At 39.1% G+C, this 20898-nt stretch overlaps 1 protein-coding gene across 3 annotated transcripts in view; it reads right to left on the bottom strand.

Annotated features, from left to right (window-relative positions):
• Nucleotides 1-20898, bottom strand: part of atm (ATM serine/threonine kinase) — a 165957-nt gene that overhangs the window by 114606 nt on the left and 30453 nt on the right. For all 3 annotated transcript variants that reach the window (XR_006311919.1, XR_006311920.1, XM_043691843.1), the window contains exons 12-22: nucleotides 19325-19423; nucleotides 14334-14565; nucleotides 13217-13342; nucleotides 11471-11590; nucleotides 9691-9780; nucleotides 7327-7498; nucleotides 6544-6743; nucleotides 3426-3508; nucleotides 2443-2589; nucleotides 2226-2301; nucleotides 617-747 (exon numbers count right to left, since the gene is read on the bottom strand). Coding sequence is in view for 1 of the 3 variants with exons in the window: in XM_043691843.1 (XP_043547778.1) it covers nucleotides 617-747; nucleotides 2226-2301; nucleotides 2443-2589; nucleotides 3426-3508; nucleotides 6544-6743; nucleotides 7327-7498; nucleotides 9691-9780; nucleotides 11471-11590; nucleotides 13217-13342; nucleotides 14334-14565; nucleotides 19325-19423 (1476 nt within the window). In the remaining 2 variants the exon portion in view is untranslated. The remainder of the gene's footprint in view (nucleotides 1-616; nucleotides 748-2225; nucleotides 2302-2442; nucleotides 2590-3425; nucleotides 3509-6543; nucleotides 6744-7326; nucleotides 7499-9690; nucleotides 9781-11470; nucleotides 11591-13216; nucleotides 13343-14333; nucleotides 14566-19324; nucleotides 19424-20898) is intronic.

The following is a 20898-nucleotide window of genomic DNA, read 5'->3' as shown; positions in this document are numbered from 1 at the left end:
TATAGAAGAATGAAACTAGCTTTTAGCAGACCTATTTAGTTGGAGAACAATGCAGAAGTGTGCAAAAAGACTGAGAAAGATGGGGAGGGCAAGATTACTTTTGTCACAGTTGCAGAAGCGAAATAACGTGGTTCTTTTTAACTGAATGTGCCGTATAAAATGATTCACTATTCATTACACCTCATACACAGAACATTAAAGAGGTAGAGGTAATAAGCTGAAAGTACCCACATTGATGCAGTAAGGGATACATACCAAATTTAAATTTGGCAACAGGGCACAGTAAACTTTACAATTACCTCATGTTTTCTGACATAAAGGCACTCCCTGGGCTGCAATGGGTTCTTGAGCCCATTCGCAAGTCAAAACACAATGCAGGACAACGTAAAGATGCCGTTCACAAGTACAGGAAATGCTCATATATAAAAATTACACCCTATGCAAGATCGCATTCGTAAATATGAGCACCGTACATCAGACATTCCTAAATCTGGGACTTCCTGTATATTAGCATTCATTTGTAGAAGCCAGAAACTAAGTTGGTACATGAATTTAATCAAAGCTTTTTTAGACCTGCAAATATAACTTAACATTTATTAACACCCAGAAAGATTACCTGTTAACAGACATGGCAGCAAGCATGCGAACCTGATGGTGACTATCTTTTAGGAACTCTGTATAGACTTCAGAAACAGGCAACTCTTCACCTCTGATGGAGAGTACAGTCCATTTGGAATGTGGGTCTTTCTGAAAAGGCCATAAATACTACAAAAGTAAATGCTACCAAAATCATGAGTGCATTAATCAAATCATGCAACGTAAACCTTACAGAATTGAAAAACCCAATAGGGGAGACAATGGCCTAGTGATATAGTCACTGGACTAGTAACCCAGAGAGCCAGGACATGTATTCTTTATTAACATGTGGTGCATTTTGAAATCAATAGAAATCTGCAATTAAGAATCTAATGATGACCATAAAATCATTGATAACTGTCAGGAAAGACCCATCTGGTTCACTAATGTCCTTTAGGGAAGGAAACTACCGTCTTTACCTGGTCTGGCCCATATAGGACTCCAAACCTACAGCAATGTGGTTGACTCTCATCTGCCATCTGGGGAAACCTGGGATGGGCAATAAATGCTGGCATGGCCAGCAACTGCCACATCCCATGAATGAACAAAAAATAAGTTAATTCTGCACATCAGATGTAGGTTGTAAAACCTTAATTCTCCAACAAAATTTTACAACAAGCACTTTCAAGCACAAGGTCTACAATAGAATAGAATACCTATAGTGTGGAAACAGGCCCTTCCGCCCAACAGGTCCACACCGACCTGTCCAGAGTATCTCACCTAGATCCATTCCTCTACTGTATTACTCTACATTCACCCCTCACTAATGCACATAATCTATACATCCCTGAAAACTATAAGGCAATTTAGCATGACCAATTCACCTAATTCGCACATCTTTGGACTTTGGGAGGAAACTTGAGCACCCGGAGGGGACCTACATAGACATGGGGAGAATGTCCAAACTCCAAACAATAATCTTATTTTGGTTTTATTCAGTGAAGTGCTTTGTGCGTTTTATTGCATTAAAAAGTGCTGTATAAACGTACATTGTTGTTGGGCATTTTGCAATCCAAACATTTAAAGAGATATGATGGTTCGATAAAGATCCCAAAACCATAACTATTAAATCACTGTTTCTATATCTGCATTGTAAATTAGCGATTTATAAAGATCAAATCATATATAGGCAAATAAAATAACAACTCCCCTAATTGTTAATATTCATAAACAAATCTTAAAATATTTGCAGAATGTTACTAAAAATATGTTATGGACAATACAATTATTTGTAGGTTAATAAGCACATTGCAGAACAATAAAATCTTGCTTACACCTTCATGCTTCAATTGGTGTGTGACTAAATTGCCATAAATTTGGCAGTGGTATAATTTATTAGCTATAATTTCTCATTGTCAAATAATATAACGTTTTTGATTATAATATTCCCCTTTTCTCAAAGAAAAGTGTTTCACTTATTTTACAATGTTCTCTTCAGTAAAGAATACTTTAACTTATGGTGAATATCACAAGCAGAAGGTAGACAGGGAATTCTAGCTATCATAGCATCTGTCACAGTCATCACACAAAAATATTTAAATAATTGCTAAAGTTTGGTAATGTGCTTACAAATATCAGAATGTACTCACCTCAAGTAATGCTTTCATGCATCTTACTAAAGCAGTTCTCACTTGTGAGTTACATTTTCCTTCCTTGCTTAGATGCCTATTGTAAATTAACAAATTGATATAAATCTTTAACATTTCTAACCTCACACCTTAGGAGAACTGTTAACTTTTTTGGTTTCAATTACAAACATACTCTGACAAGATCTAGGGGCAAATAGAGTCAATGAAGTACACAGACCAGAATGCTCCAATTGTCGTTAGCAGTTTTCCTTGGACATCGGTAAGTTCATCAGGGTCGATGCCTTGTGCCGATAGCAATGGAAGAATGTGCGTCAGTATTACCGAACAAACTTCTTGATCATAACGATACATGGAACACAAATCCCTGCACAGATTAGAAACTGCAATTATAAAGTGCTACCAAATCATCCATTCCTGTTAACTGAGTGGAGGCTGGTACAATTGCAACATTTAAGAGGCATTTCGATGGGTATATGAATAGGAAGGGTTTGGAGGGATATGGGCTGGGTGCTGGCAGGTGAAACTAGATTGGGTTGGGATATCTGGTCAGCATGGACAGGTTGGACTGAAGGGTCTGTTTCCATGCTGTACATCTCTATGACTCTCTACGACTGCTAAAATCACACATCAAAACTATTCATTCACTCATTGTAAAGCACAATTTGTCTTATATTTAAAAGATGAACAATTTGATAATGCAAATTATGCAATACATAAATAAAACTAACTATGCCTTGGTTTGTCGATAATGTGTTTTTAACTAACATTTTTAATTTTCACTTCAAATCTACTTGAGACAATCATTTTTTAGGTTTTAAAATAAAAAGTTTCATAAGAATTATTATTCTAGGAATCCAATGTGTCATCAGAAGGTTCCAAACAATGTAATCGGATCGCAAAGTCAGTTATCGATTAAAAATTGTAATACTTGCACTTGAATTTGAACCATTCGATCTTATCGAATTATTCTTCTGATTATTATTTATTCCCAAAGAATGAACACTTTTGGAAAAAGATAATTCCCAAAATCTTTTATCAAATCTTTTTCAACATTATTTGTGTTCATCAAGGCACGTTAGTGCTGGATAATGCACCATTTTGCATCTCTGCCACTTTGTATCACCATCACCATGTCCACCGTTCTACATAGCATTCCCATTCACAAAACAAAAACCAACAAAAGAATCAAATACTGCTTACAAGAGAGGTTTCACAAGTATGGAGATATCATCAGATGGGAGAACACATTCTTCTGATGGGAGCTCTTTCAGTAAGATCAAGTACTACAGGATCAAGCACAAACAAAACAAATCAGCATCACATTGGAAAGTTAGTGATGACAAGTATGTAAATATTTATTATACATATGCGATCCATCTAATAAAAGCATCTGGAGACTCTTCCAACTCTACCACGTAAGTTATATCAACAATAATTTGTGGAACCTTGTAGTGCACAATACGACAATCAATTTATTCACACAGAATTGCATATAATTAATTCAATGTGAGGTGACTTGGGACATTTAAAAGTCCCAAAGTAAAGGACATTAATGGGTTTTTTTTAACATGTTCTCTCATGCAACTAAGAATCCTACAAAGAAGGCTGAGTGCAAAAGCTGTAAAGTTACTCCAAAGTAATGAATCAAATTGATGGAGGTGAAACATAATTGTTTCAGTGAAGCGATTTCTAAGTGCAATTTTAAAAACTTTTATAAATTCAGTTCTATTTATTGCATCCAATTAAACTTTTAACTATGTTAATTAAACTGTTTTGTCTACACGGAGAGTGTTTACTTTCAAACACCATTTTGAACTCAACTCTTGTCAATATAACCTAAAAACAAAAAAAAAGCTGGAGAAACTCAACACATCTGACAGCATTTGTGGAACGAGAAACAGAGTTATGATTCGAGTTCAGTATGACTCTCCTTTGGAACCAACAGGAGCTGGAAAATTATGGTTTTTGTGCTACTGACAAAGATGGAGGTGTAGTGACTGGAACAGATGGTGATGGTGCCCGGAGCAAAAGACAAAGGGAGTGCTAAAGGTATTAAGTAATTTGTACAGATGCAGTTTCAGGCAGCTGTTTTCTGATCAGAATTATAGGCAATAGGTGCAGGAGTAGGCCATTTGGCCTTTCGAGCCAGCACCACCATTTATTATGATCATGGCTGATCATCCACAATCAGCATCCTGTTCCTGCCTTATCCCCTTAACTCTTGATTCCACTATCCCTAAGAGCTCTATCCATCTCTTTCTTGAAAGTATCCAGAGACTTGGTCTCCACTGCCTTCTGGGGTAGAGCATTCCATATATCCACTGGGTGAAGAAATTTCTCCTCAACTCTGTTTTAAATAGCTTACCCCTTATTTTTAAACAGTGTCCTCTGGTTCTGGACTCACCCATCAGCGGAAACATGCTTCTTGCCTCCAGAGAGTGTCCAATCCATTAATAATTTTATACGTCTCAATCAGATCCCCTCTCATTCTTCTAAAGCCAAGTGAATACAAGCCCAGTTGCTCCAATCTTTCAACATATGATAGTCCTGCCATTCCGGGAATTGACCTCGTGAACCTATGCTGCACTCCCTCACTAGCCTCAAATTTGGAGACCAAAACTGCACACAATACTCCAGGTGCGGTCTCACCAGGGCTCTACACAGCTGCAGAAGGACCTCTTTGCTCCTGTACTAAATTCCTCTTGTTATGAAGGCCAGCATGCCATTAAGCTTTCTTCACTGCCTGCGATACCTACATGCTTGCTTTCATCGACTGATGTACAAGAATTCCTAGATCTCGTTGTATTTCCCCTTTACCTAACTTGACTCCATTTAGAAAGTAATCTGCCTTCCTGTTCTTGCCACCAAAGTGGATAACCACACATTTACCCACAATAAACTGCATCTGCCATGCATCCGTCCACTCACCTAGCCTGTCCAAGTCACTCTGTATTCTCATAACATCCTCCTCACATTTCACCCTGCCACCCAGCTTTGTGTCATCAGCAAATTTGCTAATATTACTTTTAATGCCTTCATCTATATCATTGATGTATTTGTAAACAGCTGCGGTCCCAGCACCGAACCTTGTGGTACCCCACTGGTCACTGCCTGCCATTCTGAAAGGGAACAGTTTATTGCTGTCAGTCAGTTAATTTTCAATCCAAGTCAGTACCTTGCCCCCAATACCATGTGCCCTAAGTTTGCTCACTAATCTCCTATGTGGGACCTTATCAAAGGCTTTCTGAAAGTTTAGGTACACTACATCCACTGGCTCTCCTTTGTCCATCTTCATAGTTACATCCTCAAAAAATTCCAGAAGATTAGTCAAGCACGATTTCCCCATCGTAAATCCATGCTGACTCTGATTCTGTTACTGCTATCCAAATGAATTGTAATTTCATCTTTTATAATTGACGCCAGCATCTTTCCCACCACTGACGTCAGGCTAACTGGTCTATTATTCCCTGTTTTTCCTCTCACTCCCTGTTGAAAAGTGGGACAACATTAGCCACCCTCCAATCTGCAGGAACTGATCCTGAATCGATAGAACATTGGAAAATGATTACCAATGCATCCACAATTTCTAGAGCTACCTCCTTAAGTACCCTGGGATGTAGATCATCAGGTCCCAGGGACTGATCGGCCTTCAGACCTATCAGTCTATCCAACAACATTTCCTGCCTAATATAAATTCCCTTCAGTTCATCCATTACCCTCGGTCCTTCAGCTAGGGTAGCATGGCAGCATGGTGGTTAGCCTCACAGAGCCAGGGACCCATGTTCAATTTCAGCTTGAGCATCTGTCTGTGTGAAGTTTGTATATTGTCCCTGTGTCTGCGTGGGTTTCCTCTGGGTGCTCCGTTTTCCTCCCACAATCCAAAGATGTAGGTGAATTGGCCCTACTAAATTGCCCAGTATCCAGGGATGTACAGCTTAGGTGGATTAGTCACAGGAAATGCAGGGTTATAGGGAGAGGGTAGGAGGTTGAGTCTGGGTGGAATGCTCTTCGGAGAGTCGTTGTGGATTTGTTGGGCCAATAACCTGATTCCACATTGTAGGGATTCTATGAAATTATTTTGTTCAAGTCTTTGGTCAAAGAATAACTAGAAATCCTGAATAATAGAAGAGATAAAGACTACTTCGACTACAAATATTTTGCTGGGCTTTATACAAAATTTAATACAGGAAACATTCATTTTTACTATTTATCCAACTTCATTTTAGGAAAAAGGAGGGCCAATATGGGAGAGGCAGCAAACTTACTTTTTGAAATCTCTGTATGAAAACCAAACATTACATTATGTGGTAATACCTACCATGTGCAAGTGCAGAGATTTTGAAATGCTACGATCTGTGTCTTGAATTAACGTTAACAGTTTTCTTCGAATATCATCAGACCTGAAAGAAAGTACATGCATCTGCCCTGCTGCTGTGCAACAGCAGAGAAATCGGAGAATGTCAAGGAGAAGAAAATCGTGTTTTGTCAAATTCTCTTCAGCTAAAATGCTCTTTGCTCCTGAAAGAAGTATGAAAATTCATGAATAACGTGCAGCATGATGTCACTTGTTAACTTATTTCAAACATTAGCATAGATTTTAAGTCAATGGAATACTAGAAATGGGCCTCTACTATGTTTCCCTTAAAAAGCTAATTTAGAAGCATAGATGTAATCTCAATAGTTATTTATCCTCTTCAATCATCGTTGTGTTTTGACTTATTTCATAATTGTGGCATCAAATCTCTTCATTTCTCATCGTTTTCACATAACTGGTCACACAATGTTTTGTTCAATTTCCAAGCTTATTGAGGAAGCTATTAAACCACAGCAAGTATAATTTCTTAGCCCAATATTATCTTCACAAATTTCCATTGTTCACACATATAGTACCAGATGCAATCCTTTTCTAAGATTTTCCGTTGTTAATGCAAGTACACAAAGACATATTGTATATTTCCTTTCAACATCAACTCACTCAGCATCTCATGCAACAAACTCAGAACCTTCTTGACCTTAATGGTTAAACACCATCCAGCCTTAAACTACCAGCTACTGGGCATCAGCTAGACAATATTTAATATCTAGCTCATTAATATCTTACCTGTTCCGACCATCGAGTCGCTGCTGTCACTATAGTCATCTACTTCAAAGGTTTTGTCATTATCGTCAAAAAAATCCCCGGATCCACTTCCCTGTGCTTCCATAAAACTGTCTTCAATATTATCCTTGACTTCCCCGGCATCATGTGATTTTCCATTATGAACTGCCTGAAACTTTGGGGTAAGTGATTAACACGTTATTATTCTTTGTTAATCTGACTTTCTGTGAAATCATTAACAGCATGAAATAATTCAGGAAGAAGTTGAGATTTTTAAAAAGAAAAATGCTCATTGCTTAAAACAATTTCAAGAAATATCTTGGTGTAGTGGAGACTACCTGTTTATATCTCTGTTGCATTAATTAGCAACAACAAAAAAATTGTATGTTCATTCTAAAGGCACAATTTGAAATAATCTACAGGTTTCAAAGGATGTGCAGTATAGCAAGAATACAATCCCCTTCCAGTTTGCTTGGGAGTTGAGCTGCAAAGCCCAAGGTAAATGTCTACCTCTGCCAGATGATTTGTGATGTCACCAGAGGTACCTGCGGGAACACCCTTTCAATGTTTTTTACCATAAGACCATGAGATATAGGGACAGAACTAGGGCATTTGGCCTATCAATCTTGGATTTCTCAACCCTATTTGCCCGCCTTCTCCCCATAAACCTTCATCCCTTCACTAATTGAGAATCTATTTCTCTTAAATACATCCAATGATTTGAACTCCAAAGCCTTCTGTGGCAAAGAGTTCCACAAATTCACCACCATCTGGCTGAACAAATTCCTTCTCAACTCAGCTACAATGGGTCATCCCTTCACTCTGAGGATATGCCCTTGGATCCTATGTCTCCGAGTACTGGGAACATCATCTCCATGTCCACACTATCCAGGCCTTTTAATATTCTGTGCATTTCAGATCACCCCTCATCGTTCTAAAAGCCATCGATTGCAGACACACAGTCCTCAATCGCTCCTTATATGACACGCCCTTCCTGGGGTCATTCTTGTGAAACTTCTCTGCAACCCCTCCAAGGCCAGCACATCCTTCCATAGATACAGAGTCAAAAACTGCTCATAGTATTCCAAATGCAGTGTGATCAGTCTTATACAGCCTCAGCAGTATATTCCTACTCTTGTATTCTAGCCCTCTTGAAATGCATGCTAACATTGCAGTTGCCTTCCTAACTGCCAACTGAACCTACAAGTTAACATGAGAAAAGTACTCCTAAGTCCCTTTGTGCTTCAGATTTCCAAAGCCTTTCTCCATTTAGAAAATAGTCCGTGCCTCTATTCTTCTTAACAAGAAGATGCTAATTTTAAGCTTATTAACATAGGCAAAAATACAATCAATTGGAAATCCAATTTATTACAAACCAGCAGCAGAAACCAAGCCAAAAAGGCTATGTACTTAGCAATGTTGTAAAGTCAGCTAAGTATACAGCAATAAAATTTATTCAATCCTGTGTCTAGCAGACAGATATTCTCTATACATATCAGTGTTAAAGTATCCAAAAAACAATATTAAGTTTAATCCCTGTTTCAAATGATCAACAAATGAATGTAAAGGTAAAGTTGCCATAGGAATATCAGATCACAGGGCTGCTCTCGTATTAGAGAGAGACAACTGGTGCGTCACTTAAGGGTCCCAATGTCTCATGTGAGGGGAGAGGTTGAAAAAGGGAGCCCTTCATGATAATCTCGGCAGTGCGAGAATTGAACCAAGCTGTTGGCTTCACTCTGCATTTTAAACCAGCTGTTCAGCAAACTAAGCTAATTGTTCACCTAACAAATGAATATAGGAACAATGCTGTTTTGGGGTGTGTTGAAATTGCCAGAAATTAAACCAGTAAGTACAATATACACACCACTGTTTAAAGTCATCAGAAGTGGCCAAGCAATGACTGAAAAGGGAGAAATGTAATTATCTCCGTTTAACTGTATGCTCCCTCTATATTGAACTCATGGCAACAATTTTACAGGATTGGGAGTCAATTCCCAGTTTGTAGGTGAAATTATCTTGTTGTCTCCGTGTAAAAAGTTTAGAAGGACTCAAAACATGCTAATCCATTTGGTTCCAATGACCTCCTCAAACTCTAAATTTATCATGAGACTGGGTGGATGACGCATGTGAAAGTTTCAGCTTTTGCCAAAAAAAAAGTGTATAATTTAAAAGTACTTTTGTATTCAATAAAGAAGTAGCTTTTGGGATGGGAAAGTAGCATATACGTTTCAACATGGTAATAGCATTTTCCACTGTTTAGATATAGCAAATTACAGTGTACTAAACCCAGCTTATACAACCAGCAACACATTTAAAACACCCAATTTGCTGATCTGCCTTGGAACTTTTCAGTTAATCTCTTACCAGTTGCTTGCAAATCTGGACCAGATCATTCATAAATCTTGCTGGAAATAATTGAAGGAAGAGAACAGATGAGCTTCTCTTTGCCCAAAGCTGTTAAAATAATAACAAAAACAAATTTATTTCTGGGGGAGCGAAGAAGTACTAATTATTATTGATCATCTTTGAGTATTTAAGAATATGTAGCAATTTAGACAGAATACTTCTTAGTAAAGCTAAAAATATAACGATACACTTTGTAGAGATGTACAGCACAGAAACAGACTCTTTGGTCCAACTCATCTATGCCAACCAGATATCCTAACCTAATCTTGTCCCATTTGTCAGCTCTTGGCCCATATCTCTTTAAACCCTTCCTATTCATAGACCCATTCAGATGTCTTTCGATTATTATAATGGTACCAGCCTCCACTACCTCCTCTGGCAGATCATTCCATTCATGCACCACCCTCTGCGTGAAAAGGTTGCCCCTTAGGTCTCTTCAATTTTTCCCCTCTTTTCAATTTTAGTTTTTTTTTTCTTGTTGAAACTACTATAGCAAATTAATCATTGTTTTGAAGAAACTAAAACATTTATCAAATCAGTGCAATAAAAGCAAAATCTGGAGTGCCAATATGAAGCACCTTATTGTATATTTGAGAAACACCAGATAAGAACATATTAACAGAAGTAAACCATTTAGCCTATTGAACCTGTCCTTCAATTCTAGATCATAACTGAACACATAGTGCTTTACCTAGAACAAATTTCTTTAGGAATGGCTTCTGATATGTATGTAGAATGGTGGCAAAATAACTACACACAGGACAGTATCCCATCACCAAATAATCCTTTATTTACTTAAGCACAGTACACAGGCTGTCACCAGCCAGGTCAGAGACAGTCCCCTGTACTGAGGATATTATAATCTTCTGGTTTTTTATTTATTTCCATTAAAAAAGAACGGCAGTACACACTGGCTATGGCCAGCCAGCTTGGAGTCAGTCCTCAACAGAGGGGATTCTAATCTCCTGGTTATATATATTTTTTTAAACCCCACACTACCATCAAACAACTGGATGCTCATTTTCCCAAGTCATGAGGATGCAGATATAGGACACAGTGTAAAAACAATAAGTGCAGAAAACTTTATTTATATTCCACCAGCAGGAAGAAAGGAAACACCCAAGTGGCCAGTGACAAGCAGTGCCCTTCTCATCAGAGGGCAATGCCTGGGTGATCAAAAAAGTGAAGGGGGAGGTGGGTAGGGATGAAATTAAAATAGAATCAGCAGGGGGAATAAAGCACTCCACACCCTGTGGTGCACACCTCTCCCTGTCATCTGGTTATATTGGTCAGCTAGGGCTTTCCTGATTGGCCCAATAAAGGATCCCATAATCAACAAAATGCAGCTGGTTCCAATCACGACAAATGGATTGTCACAGCAATATCCCGTAGAGTTGGTTGAGTAAAGAACATTGATAAGAACCCCAAGAGAGTTCCTTGCTCTTCTCTGAATGGCAGAATAGAATAATTTAATCTAAATGAACGTCAGGATCATCCCATCTGAAGGTGGCACTCTCAAATGTGCAGAACTCAGAATATATTCTATGTTCATCTCACCAAATCTTGACATGGAGTTGAACTTAGAACTTCTGACTTGAGGATGAGGACACTAACATTTAGAATTATTGCACCTAAAGTAAATTTATTTCCATTAACAGATGAAATATAACCATGTCCATTTAATGAAGGTGAATGCATTCAGTATAATGTAAATATTGAACTGTACTTAGATAGATACCTTAGTGGGAGAGTGTAGACATTTTGAGCATACAGTAACCAAAGTTTTCATGGCTTTCAACTCCTCATTAAGTTTGTTTTTGGCCGAAGAAATGAATTCACCAGCAGCCAGTATGCAAGACTAAGAAGCAAAAAGAGATCAACTATCACAACTTTATTTACAAAAAGAAATTTGAATAAGATTTCTGAAATACACTATGAGAATTATTTTATAATTGCCAGTTGCATCAGTGAACAGAAGCAACACATCCCAAGTGACCATGCTAGTCCAGAATAATACTTCCTTAAATTTCCTGTCCTAATTTATCAGCGTGTTCTACACGCAACCCCTGTTATAGACCTACTCCTCAAGATTGCATTGGCAAGGGAAGGATAAATGGGGAGCACGGTTGCAAGCTTGTAATTCCTTGTAATTCATGCATTTCTCATTTCCAAATCTCATAGCCTTCTGGTTGCTGGAGAGCAAAACAAACATGTCCCAGAATACGCAGCACAGGTGGCATGCGTCAGATTATGCATCTCTCACATGCACACTTCTTCAACCCCTTTGAAAGCAAACTTGGTGAGGCAAAACCTGATACAAATCATGACGCTGGTTTATTTCACAGGAGCAGAAATACTTAGATTAACAATTATAATCCAACAGCTCTTAGGTAAATACATACAACTTGCTACAGCTAGTGATAAAAATAAAGTATCACACGTTATTAAACTAGTAAACCATCGAGTTTAACAAAATTTGAACTAATTTCAGTTCACCAATATTATACAAAGGTTCATGTGCAACGACAGTGATAAAGCACATATTTTTTTAAAAAAGCATGATTTTGATATTCCCATTTATTTTGTCTCATTCTTTCTCATGCTAAGTAAAATTTAACTGCTTCGCACAGTTAATTAAATTCAAAGTGATAGCAATAACACAATTCAAGCAACCTAAAATGAAATGCAGATGGATTACAGATAAACGTTACCAAAAAGAATTTACCGAAAATTAAGATTATTAATAAAAGTGGGGAAAAGCAATACATTCTTTTGGATAGATTTTAAACTCATCAATGAGAGATGACCAGATCGAAAAATATAATTTTGACTGGTTGCTATCACGCATTCCTAATTGGACAGTTTTTTACAAAGTTCTATTCCGATATTAAATTTGAACTTTTACATCAATCTCACTGCACAATGCAAAACTATATAGCACATTTGGTCTCCAAGTTACATTATTAAATCATATCAAGTGTGAATGTGTGTACATTCTGGAACCATGGCGAGAATACACCTGTATTTTGTTGCTGCCATGGCTTAGTGGTGACAGAGGGGGTTAAGAAAGAGAAACAGAGATTTCCAAAAATGGAAGGGAGATAATAGAGAGGGAAACAAGAAGACACGGATACACACACAAACAAAACACAACAACACACACACGCGCACACACACAAAACACAACACACACACGTGCACACACGGCTCCATTCATCGACAGAATACTCTGAACCAATCTTCAGCATTATAAGTTTACTAACTCTACTATCATTAGTCCCAGGCTAATGGCAATAAGGTTGCTTCAAAATGAAATAATGGTGAAATGCTGTTTTTAGAAAGGCTTTCAAAATCATTTTGAAGGGATTGAACTTATGTCTTTTTAAGAAATTACACAACATGTTCAAGACTTTTATGTGACAGCCTTTGACATGTTGTTCAGATTCTAAATCAAGAACTTAGAAGCCAGATCTCAATAATATACCTTTGCCTTCTGAAACAGAACAGATGTATTTGCATCACTCTCACTGATGACAGCAACATCAGCATATCCTTGGAGTACACCAATGATGAGGTCTGCACAGCGAACCTGGCATTCTGGAGGAACCATCTGAAACCAATAAGTAAAATACAGACATTAACAGTGATTTGGAGACATGAATTGTAGATTAACACAGTAAAGATATCAAATCCTCTACTTGTTCATGATAAGACATTTGCTAGGGTTGCATAAGTTAACTTAATTATAAATGTTCTTTATGAGTTTTTTTTATCAGTTAAACACAATTATTCATTCATGTGTACTCTATCCAAGCACAGGTCCTGGGTGTCACGGGATGCTTCATTAATTTCCTTGGCTGTTTTTGTTTGCCATTGCTTTCCACTTTCAAGACGATGAGGAGATCTTAATACACGGTTGACATTATTCTAAACCACATATTAGCCAGCTAAGCTAAACAGCTCAACTGTTATTTAATAAGGTCAAATATACTGCCATTACAATTTCCTCAAAATCAACAATAAATTAAAAATCAAAGTTTGAATCATGCATTTTAAACAAAAATGAATTTGCCTTTTTATAGCTTCTCTTAATTTTATATGTTAAAATAAAGTAATTTTTCCATATCTTTCCTAAGTAGCTTCACCTAATTCTGCACGGCTTAATATTTCACATGTCAGTGCAAAATACAGAGAGCATTTGACAGATGGTGGAATACAGTTGTTTTTCAATTTGTTAAACTTAGTTGCAAAGTTAACAAGCTCCTCTTTCCTAGGAGGTAAAGAATCCCTGCACAATATTTTGAAAGATTACAATACCTAGGGGAAAATAAGCGCTCTGAAAACACTGTGTTTCGCTTGGTTAAACGTTCAAATTTTCAGAAATACCTGAATTTTCGGGTCAATTCCTTTCCTCAAATTGGAGGATTTTGAGAGTGTGTGAATTAATTTTTCCAAATGGATTGCCATTACGTTCGTAACTAATATGAATGATCAAATGAATTCACATTCGTTCTCTTCCTTGCCTTTCATACAATGTAACCAAAGTTTAATGTAAGGTTTGGAAAAAATATCTTCTGCAAGGTCATATTGTAAACACTTACCATAGCAGAATGCAGACATTCAATCAATGATAATAGATATTCCTCCAGTTTGTTCTTCAAAGTATGTTTGACACTTATTCTTGATGCAACAGATTTCTTATTTTGAAGTGATACAACAGTGCTACTGTAGTTTAGAGTTTCATCGAATGTCGTTTGCAGGAAAAGGTGTTCAGTTTCTGAAAAAACTGTGCCATCTTTGGCATCTGGATCTGGGTTTTTACCTGCTAATACACTTGGAAAGGACAGAAACTTTACTGTTGTTTATTAATAGTTCACAATGATAAGAGTAAAGTCATTAAAACCTGATCACTCTTTACTAATGTTAGTTAGCACTACTATTGAACTCTGTTGTCCTCTGCAGAACTAAGCTAACATGTGTACAAGGAGAAGATCAGGTCATTTGGCCTCTTGGATCTGCTCTACCACTAAGATCATCAGTTAATCACTGATCTGGGTGGCACGGTGGCACAGTGGTTAGCACTGCTACCTCACAGCGCTAGAGACCTAGGTTCAATTCCCGCCTCAGGCAACTCTGTGTGTGGAGTTTGCACATTGCCTGCGTGGGTTTCCTCCCACAGTCCAAAAATGTGCAGGTTAGGTGAATTGACCATGCTAAATTGCCCATAGTGTTAGGTGAAGGGGTAAATGTAGGGGTTGTTTGGGTGGGTTGCTCTTCGGAGGGTCGGTGTGGACTTGTTGAGCCGAAGGGCCTGTTTCCACATTGTAAGTAATCTAATCTAATAACTGCAAATCCACATTCCTGCCTATCTCCATATCTTTATACCACTTGCTTATCAAGGATCTATCAACCTCAGCCTTAAAATTATTTAGACCCTGCTATAATATGGTTACTGGTAGGGAGCTTTTACACAATTCCTACAAATGAATTCTCCACCCAAATCATTTTCAGTCTGGTTTTCTGACCTTAGGTCATCTCTCTTTATTCTGATGTCATCTTTATTAACTAAAACAGCCTCCCTCCACCTTTTTCTAGCTTCCTGTCTTTCCGAAATGTCCCGTTTTCTTTTAATATTCAATCTATGTCATCCTGCAGCCATGTCTCAGTAATAGTTGCCAGATCATACTTATTTCCACTTGCGCATTCAGTACATTTGTTTGGCACGCAAAATTGACATGCATTCTGATATCGAGTCTCTTGTTTTATATTCTTACTCTTGTTGTAACCTCTTATCTGTTCATTTAGTCTTAAATTTGCACACACTATCTCCTCCTGATAGTCTGTTTATCATACTCTGTATTGCAGCCTCTCTCTTTGGCATTGTCATTACTCTGAGTTATTGTGATCTAAATAGCTACTTCTATTTTATTTCAATTGCATAGTTACTTTTGTCATTTTTCTATATTTCAAATAATCCTGTCAGATGTGGAAGATCAGGGAGCAGTAAGAGTGTGTATGTTTACAGCAAGTGTGTCTGGCTGCAGCTCCCTTCAGATGCATGGATTGGTTGGAGTAGTAGTTGGAAGCACTGAGAATCATACAGGAGGCAGAGAGTGTGATCAATAGTAGTTTCAGGGAAGTGGTCACACTACTTCAGTCAGGTAAGTAGGCGACCTCCAGGAAACATAGGCTCAGGAAAACTTTCTCAATCAATATGTAGATAAGGGGCAAAACTCAACCTTCTCTTGGGAAACAAGACAGGTCGAGTGACTGAGGTGTTAGTGAGGGAGCACTTTGGGAACAGTGGCCACAATTCAGCTTTAAAATACTTTTTGAAAAGGACAAGCCTGGTCCATAAGTACTAAATTGGGGCAAGGCCAATTTCGATGGTATTAGACAGGAATTCTTTTCCTCAGTTGATTTAGGGGAGGCTGTTCACAGGTAAATGGATATCTGGCAAGTGAGAGGCTTTCAAAATCAAGATAAAGAGTGTTCAGGGACATTTTCAAGGACATATTCCTGTTAGTGTGAAGGAAGAGGGAACACTGCATGAGTGGAGATATTAAGGTTCTGGTCAAGAAAAAGGAGATATATGTCAAGTATAGACAACTGGGATCAAGTGAATCCCTTGAGGAGTATACTGGGTGCAGGTGTACACATAAGAGGGAAATCAGCAGAGCAAAAAGGGGACATTAGATAGTTTTGGCAAGTAGGGTAAAGGAGAATCCAAAGAGATTCTACAAGTTTATTAAAGGACAAAAGTGCAGCTAGAGAGAGAGAGAGTAGGGCCTCTTAAAGATTAACCAGGCCGCCTATGTGTGGAACCACAGGGGATGGGTGAGATCCTCAATAAGTATTTCGTGTCAGTATTTACTGGAGGAAACATGAAGGCTTGGAAACTTGAGGAAATAAATAATGGTGTCTTGAAAAGGGTTCACATTAGAGAAGAGGAGGCACAGAGGTCTTAAAACACATAAAAGGTGGGTAAATCCTCAGGACCTGATCAAGTATTTCGCAGAACATTGTGTGAAGCTAGGGAAGAAACTGATGGCCCCAGAGATATTTGTACCATCAACAGCCACTGGTGAGGTGCCGGAAGACTCGAGCATGGTTAATGTTGTGGCATTATTCAATAAAGGCTGCAAGGAAAAGCCAGGGAACGATAGACCAGTGAGTATTTATTACATCAGTGGTTGGTAAGTTGTTGCAGAGAAGTCTGAGAGACAGGATTTACATGCATTTGGAAGGGAAGGACTGATTAGGAACAGTTGGCGTAACTTTGATTTTGGGAAATCATGTCTCACAAATTCGATTGAACCTTTTGAAAAAGTGACCAAGAAGACAGATGAAGGCAGAACAGTAGACATTGTCAACATGGACTTTAGCAAGGCTTTTGATAAGGTTCCTCTGATAGACTGGTTAGAAAAGTTAGATCACATGGGATCCAGGGAAAGCTAGCCAAGTGGATACAAAAGTGGCTTGACAGTGGGAGACAGAGGGTGGTGGTAGAGGGTGCTTGTTCCAACTGGGTGCCTGTGACCACTGCTGGCGGCAAGGATTGATGGGGATCCACTGTTGTTTGTCATTTATATAAACAACTTGGAGGAGAATCTAGAAGGCATGGTTAGTACGTTTGCTGATGACACCAAAATTGGTGACATAGTGGACAGTGAAGAAGGTTATCTAAGAATACAATGAGACCTTAATCAACTGAGCCAGTGGGCCAAGGAATTGCAGATGGAGATTACATCAGTTAAATGCAAGGTTTGCATTTTGGCAAGACAAACCAGGGCAGAACCTACACAGTAGGGCCCTGGGGAGTGTTGTCAAACGAAGAGACCTAGGGGTGCAGGCACACAGTTCCTTGAAAGTAGCATCACAGATAGACTAGAGTGGTGATAGACATTTGGCATGTTTGCTTTCATCAGTCAGAGCACTGAGTACAGGAGTTGGGACATCAAGTTACAGCTGTACAAGGTCTTGGCATTTGGAGTACTGCATACAATTCTAGTCATCCTGGCATTAGAAAGGATGTGATTAAAATGGAAAGGGTTCAAAAAATATTTACAAGCATGTTATCGACATTGGAAGGTTTGTGTTAGGAGAGACTGGGGCTTTTTTCCCTGCAACGTCAGAGGCTGATGGATGATCGTATGTAGGTTTATAAAATCACCAGGGTCATAGATAATGTGACTAGCCAAGGTCTTTGCCCCAGAATAGGAGAGTCCAAAAATAAAGGGCATAGGTTTAAGGGGAGAGGGGAAAGATTTAAAAGGGACCAGAGAGGCAACTTTTTCCACACAAATTGGTGCGTATATGGAATGAGCTGCCAAAGGAAATAGTAGAGGTGGATACAAGGACAACATTTAAAAGACAATTGGATAAGTATATGGATTGAAAAGGTTTAGAGGGATATGGGCCAAACACAGGTAAATAGGATTAGTTCAGTTTAGGAAACGTGGTTGGCATGGACGAGTTGAGCCAAAGGGCGTGTTTGCATGCTGTACAAGTCTGTTTCAAATTATGATCTATTTTGAACCTTCGAAAACGAAGAAACCTAAATCAGCCTTCCCTTTTCTTATTTCCTTTGTCTCCACTCTCAGTAACTTATTCTATGATTTAACAGATAAATTTTTCCAGTTTTTGTGATTTATTTTTCTAAACAGTCTCATTTCTGCATCAAAATCTGGACTTATACAAAAAGCATCCTTGTAGTTTACTCATTTCCCTCTTCTTAGCCTGAAGATGCTTCCTTGTTTCAGCACTGATACCTCATCAAATTAACTGTTCTCCACATACTTTAAGCCCACAAGATGAATGGCAGAATCACAGCCAGACCAGATTCTGTTCTCAGACACAACACGACGGTTGAAGTTGATGAAGTTTCAATTATACATTAAGGAAAGGTGCCATCATAGGTGAAGCATTAATGGACAAAATAGGTGCACATGTTGTCTCTGTGTGGGGAAGGGATGGGGGCAGAGGCAAGTGCCTGGACTCTGCATGAACTGAAATTTTACCTGGCAAATTTTTATCAGATCCAGGCCAAGATGTTTATACAGCTGTATAATCTTGACAGGCTTACACATTTTGTCAAGTGCATTACTTTTGTCTGATGTACTGCAGAAGGCTTGGTGCGTTGTTTTTGTAAAGGAAAATAAATTAGTCTTTCCGTCTCATTCCTGACATCACTACACATTCTACCACGTTTGACTGTGGTAATCCAACCCCAATATTAACTTCAAATTTAAATCTAGAATTCATATTTTCTATTTATAGCTCCTCCACCGAAAAAAAATTTGTAGAAGCATGTTATTTTCTAATATGGTTGTAGCCTTCAGCATGTGGAATCAACATTAACTACAGTTGCCAAACCATTTTGAAATCATTTTCAATTGTAATTTGTTCACCACCATTCTTGCACAACAATGTCAGTTGCATTTGAAATTGTTCCGAGCTGGAGAAATAGTTTGGAATATTACTAGAAACTTCTGCTGCTATATTAGAAACATCTGAGGTGAAGCAGGATCACAACTGAAATAGCCATTTCAAATCCATAAAATGAATCTATTGGTATATTTATTTAGTTTACCTCTCTGGCGAAGGTGAGTGAAAAAAATCCATCCCTGCTTTGCAGTCCTTCAGCGTCAGAACAACCAATATTTGAGAAATAAGCTGATTTGGAAAATCCCTATTAAAACAGTGAGGCAAACATGATATTTACCACGAGCAAACAAAGAATAATGCAAAAGCAAAAAACTACAGATATTGGAAATCTGAAATAAAACTACACAATGCTGGAAATATAGAAAATTTGGGAGTGTATATATTAAGGATATAATAGCAGAGCATTTAGAAATAGATAATATGGCCGAGCAGAGTCAACGTGGCTTAACGAAGAGGAAATCATGCCAGACAAATTTTATCAGAATTCTTTCAGGCAGTATAGATAAAGGGGAAGCAGTAAATGCAATATCTTTGAATTTTCAGAAGGGTACAGAATCAGATATGACCCCCAGGGTGTTGGAATAAAGTAAATAAATAAAGTGAGGACTGCAGATGCTGGAAACCAGAGTTTAATTAGAGTGGTGCTGGAAAAGCACAGCAGGTCAGGCAGCATCTGAGGGGCAGGAAAATCGAAGTTTGGGGCAAAAGCCTCCAGGGTGGAGAGATACGTTGGGGGCGGGGAAAAGATAACAAAGAGTACTGTAGGTGAATGGGGGTGAGATGGAGGTGATAGGTCAGAGGGGAGGGTGGAGTGGATAGGTGGGAAGGGAGATTGGCAGGTAGGACAGGTCATGAGGACAGTGCTGAGCTGGAAGGTTGGAACTGGGGTAAGGTCAGGGGAGGGGAAATTAGGAAACTGGTGAAGTCCGCATTGATGCCCTGGGGTTGAAGTGTTCCGAGGCGGACGATGAGGCGTTCTTCTTCCAGGCGTCAGGTGGTGAGGGAGCGGAGGTGGAGGAGGCCCAGGACCTGCATGTCCTCAGCAGAGTGGGAGGGGGAATTGAAATGTTGGGCCAGGGGGCGGTGGGGGTTGATTGGTGCGGGTGTCTGGAGATGTTCCCTAAAGTGCTCTGCGAGGAGGCGTCCAGTCTCCCAATGTAGAGGAGACCACATTGGAAACAACGGTTACAATAAATGACATTGGTGGATGTGCAGGTGAAACTCTGATGGATGTGGAAGGCTCCTTTGGGGCCTTGGATGGAGGTGAGGGAGGAGGTATGGGCGCAGGTTTTGCAATTCCTGCGGTGGCAGGGGAAGGTGCCAGGATGGGAGGGTGGGTTGTTGGGGGTCGTGGACCCAACCAGGTAGTCACAGAGGGAATGGTCTTTGTGGAAAGGAGTGGGGAGGGAAATATATCTCTGGTGGTGGGGTCCGTTTGGAGGTGGCGGATAATGCGGTTTATGCAAAGGTTGGTCGGATGGAAAGTGAGGACCAGGGGTTTCTGTCGTTGTTACAGTTGGAGGGGTGGGGTTTGAGGGTGGAGGTGTGGGATGTGGATGAGATGCACTGGAGGGCATCTTCAACCACATGGGAAGGGAAATTGTGGTCTCTAAAGAAGGAGGCCATCTGATGTGTTCTGTGGTGGAACTGGTCCTCCTGGGAGCAGATATGGTGGAGGCGGAGGAATTGGGAATACGGGATGGCATTTTTGCAGGAGGT

This window comes from Chiloscyllium plagiosum, chromosome 6, assembly GCF_004010195.1.
Source record: "Chiloscyllium plagiosum isolate BGI_BamShark_2017 chromosome 6, ASM401019v2, whole genome shotgun sequence".
NCBI classification, from domain to species: domain Eukaryota; kingdom Metazoa; phylum Chordata; class Chondrichthyes; order Orectolobiformes; family Hemiscylliidae; genus Chiloscyllium; species Chiloscyllium plagiosum.
This window is presented reverse-complemented; position numbering and strand designations above follow the sequence as displayed.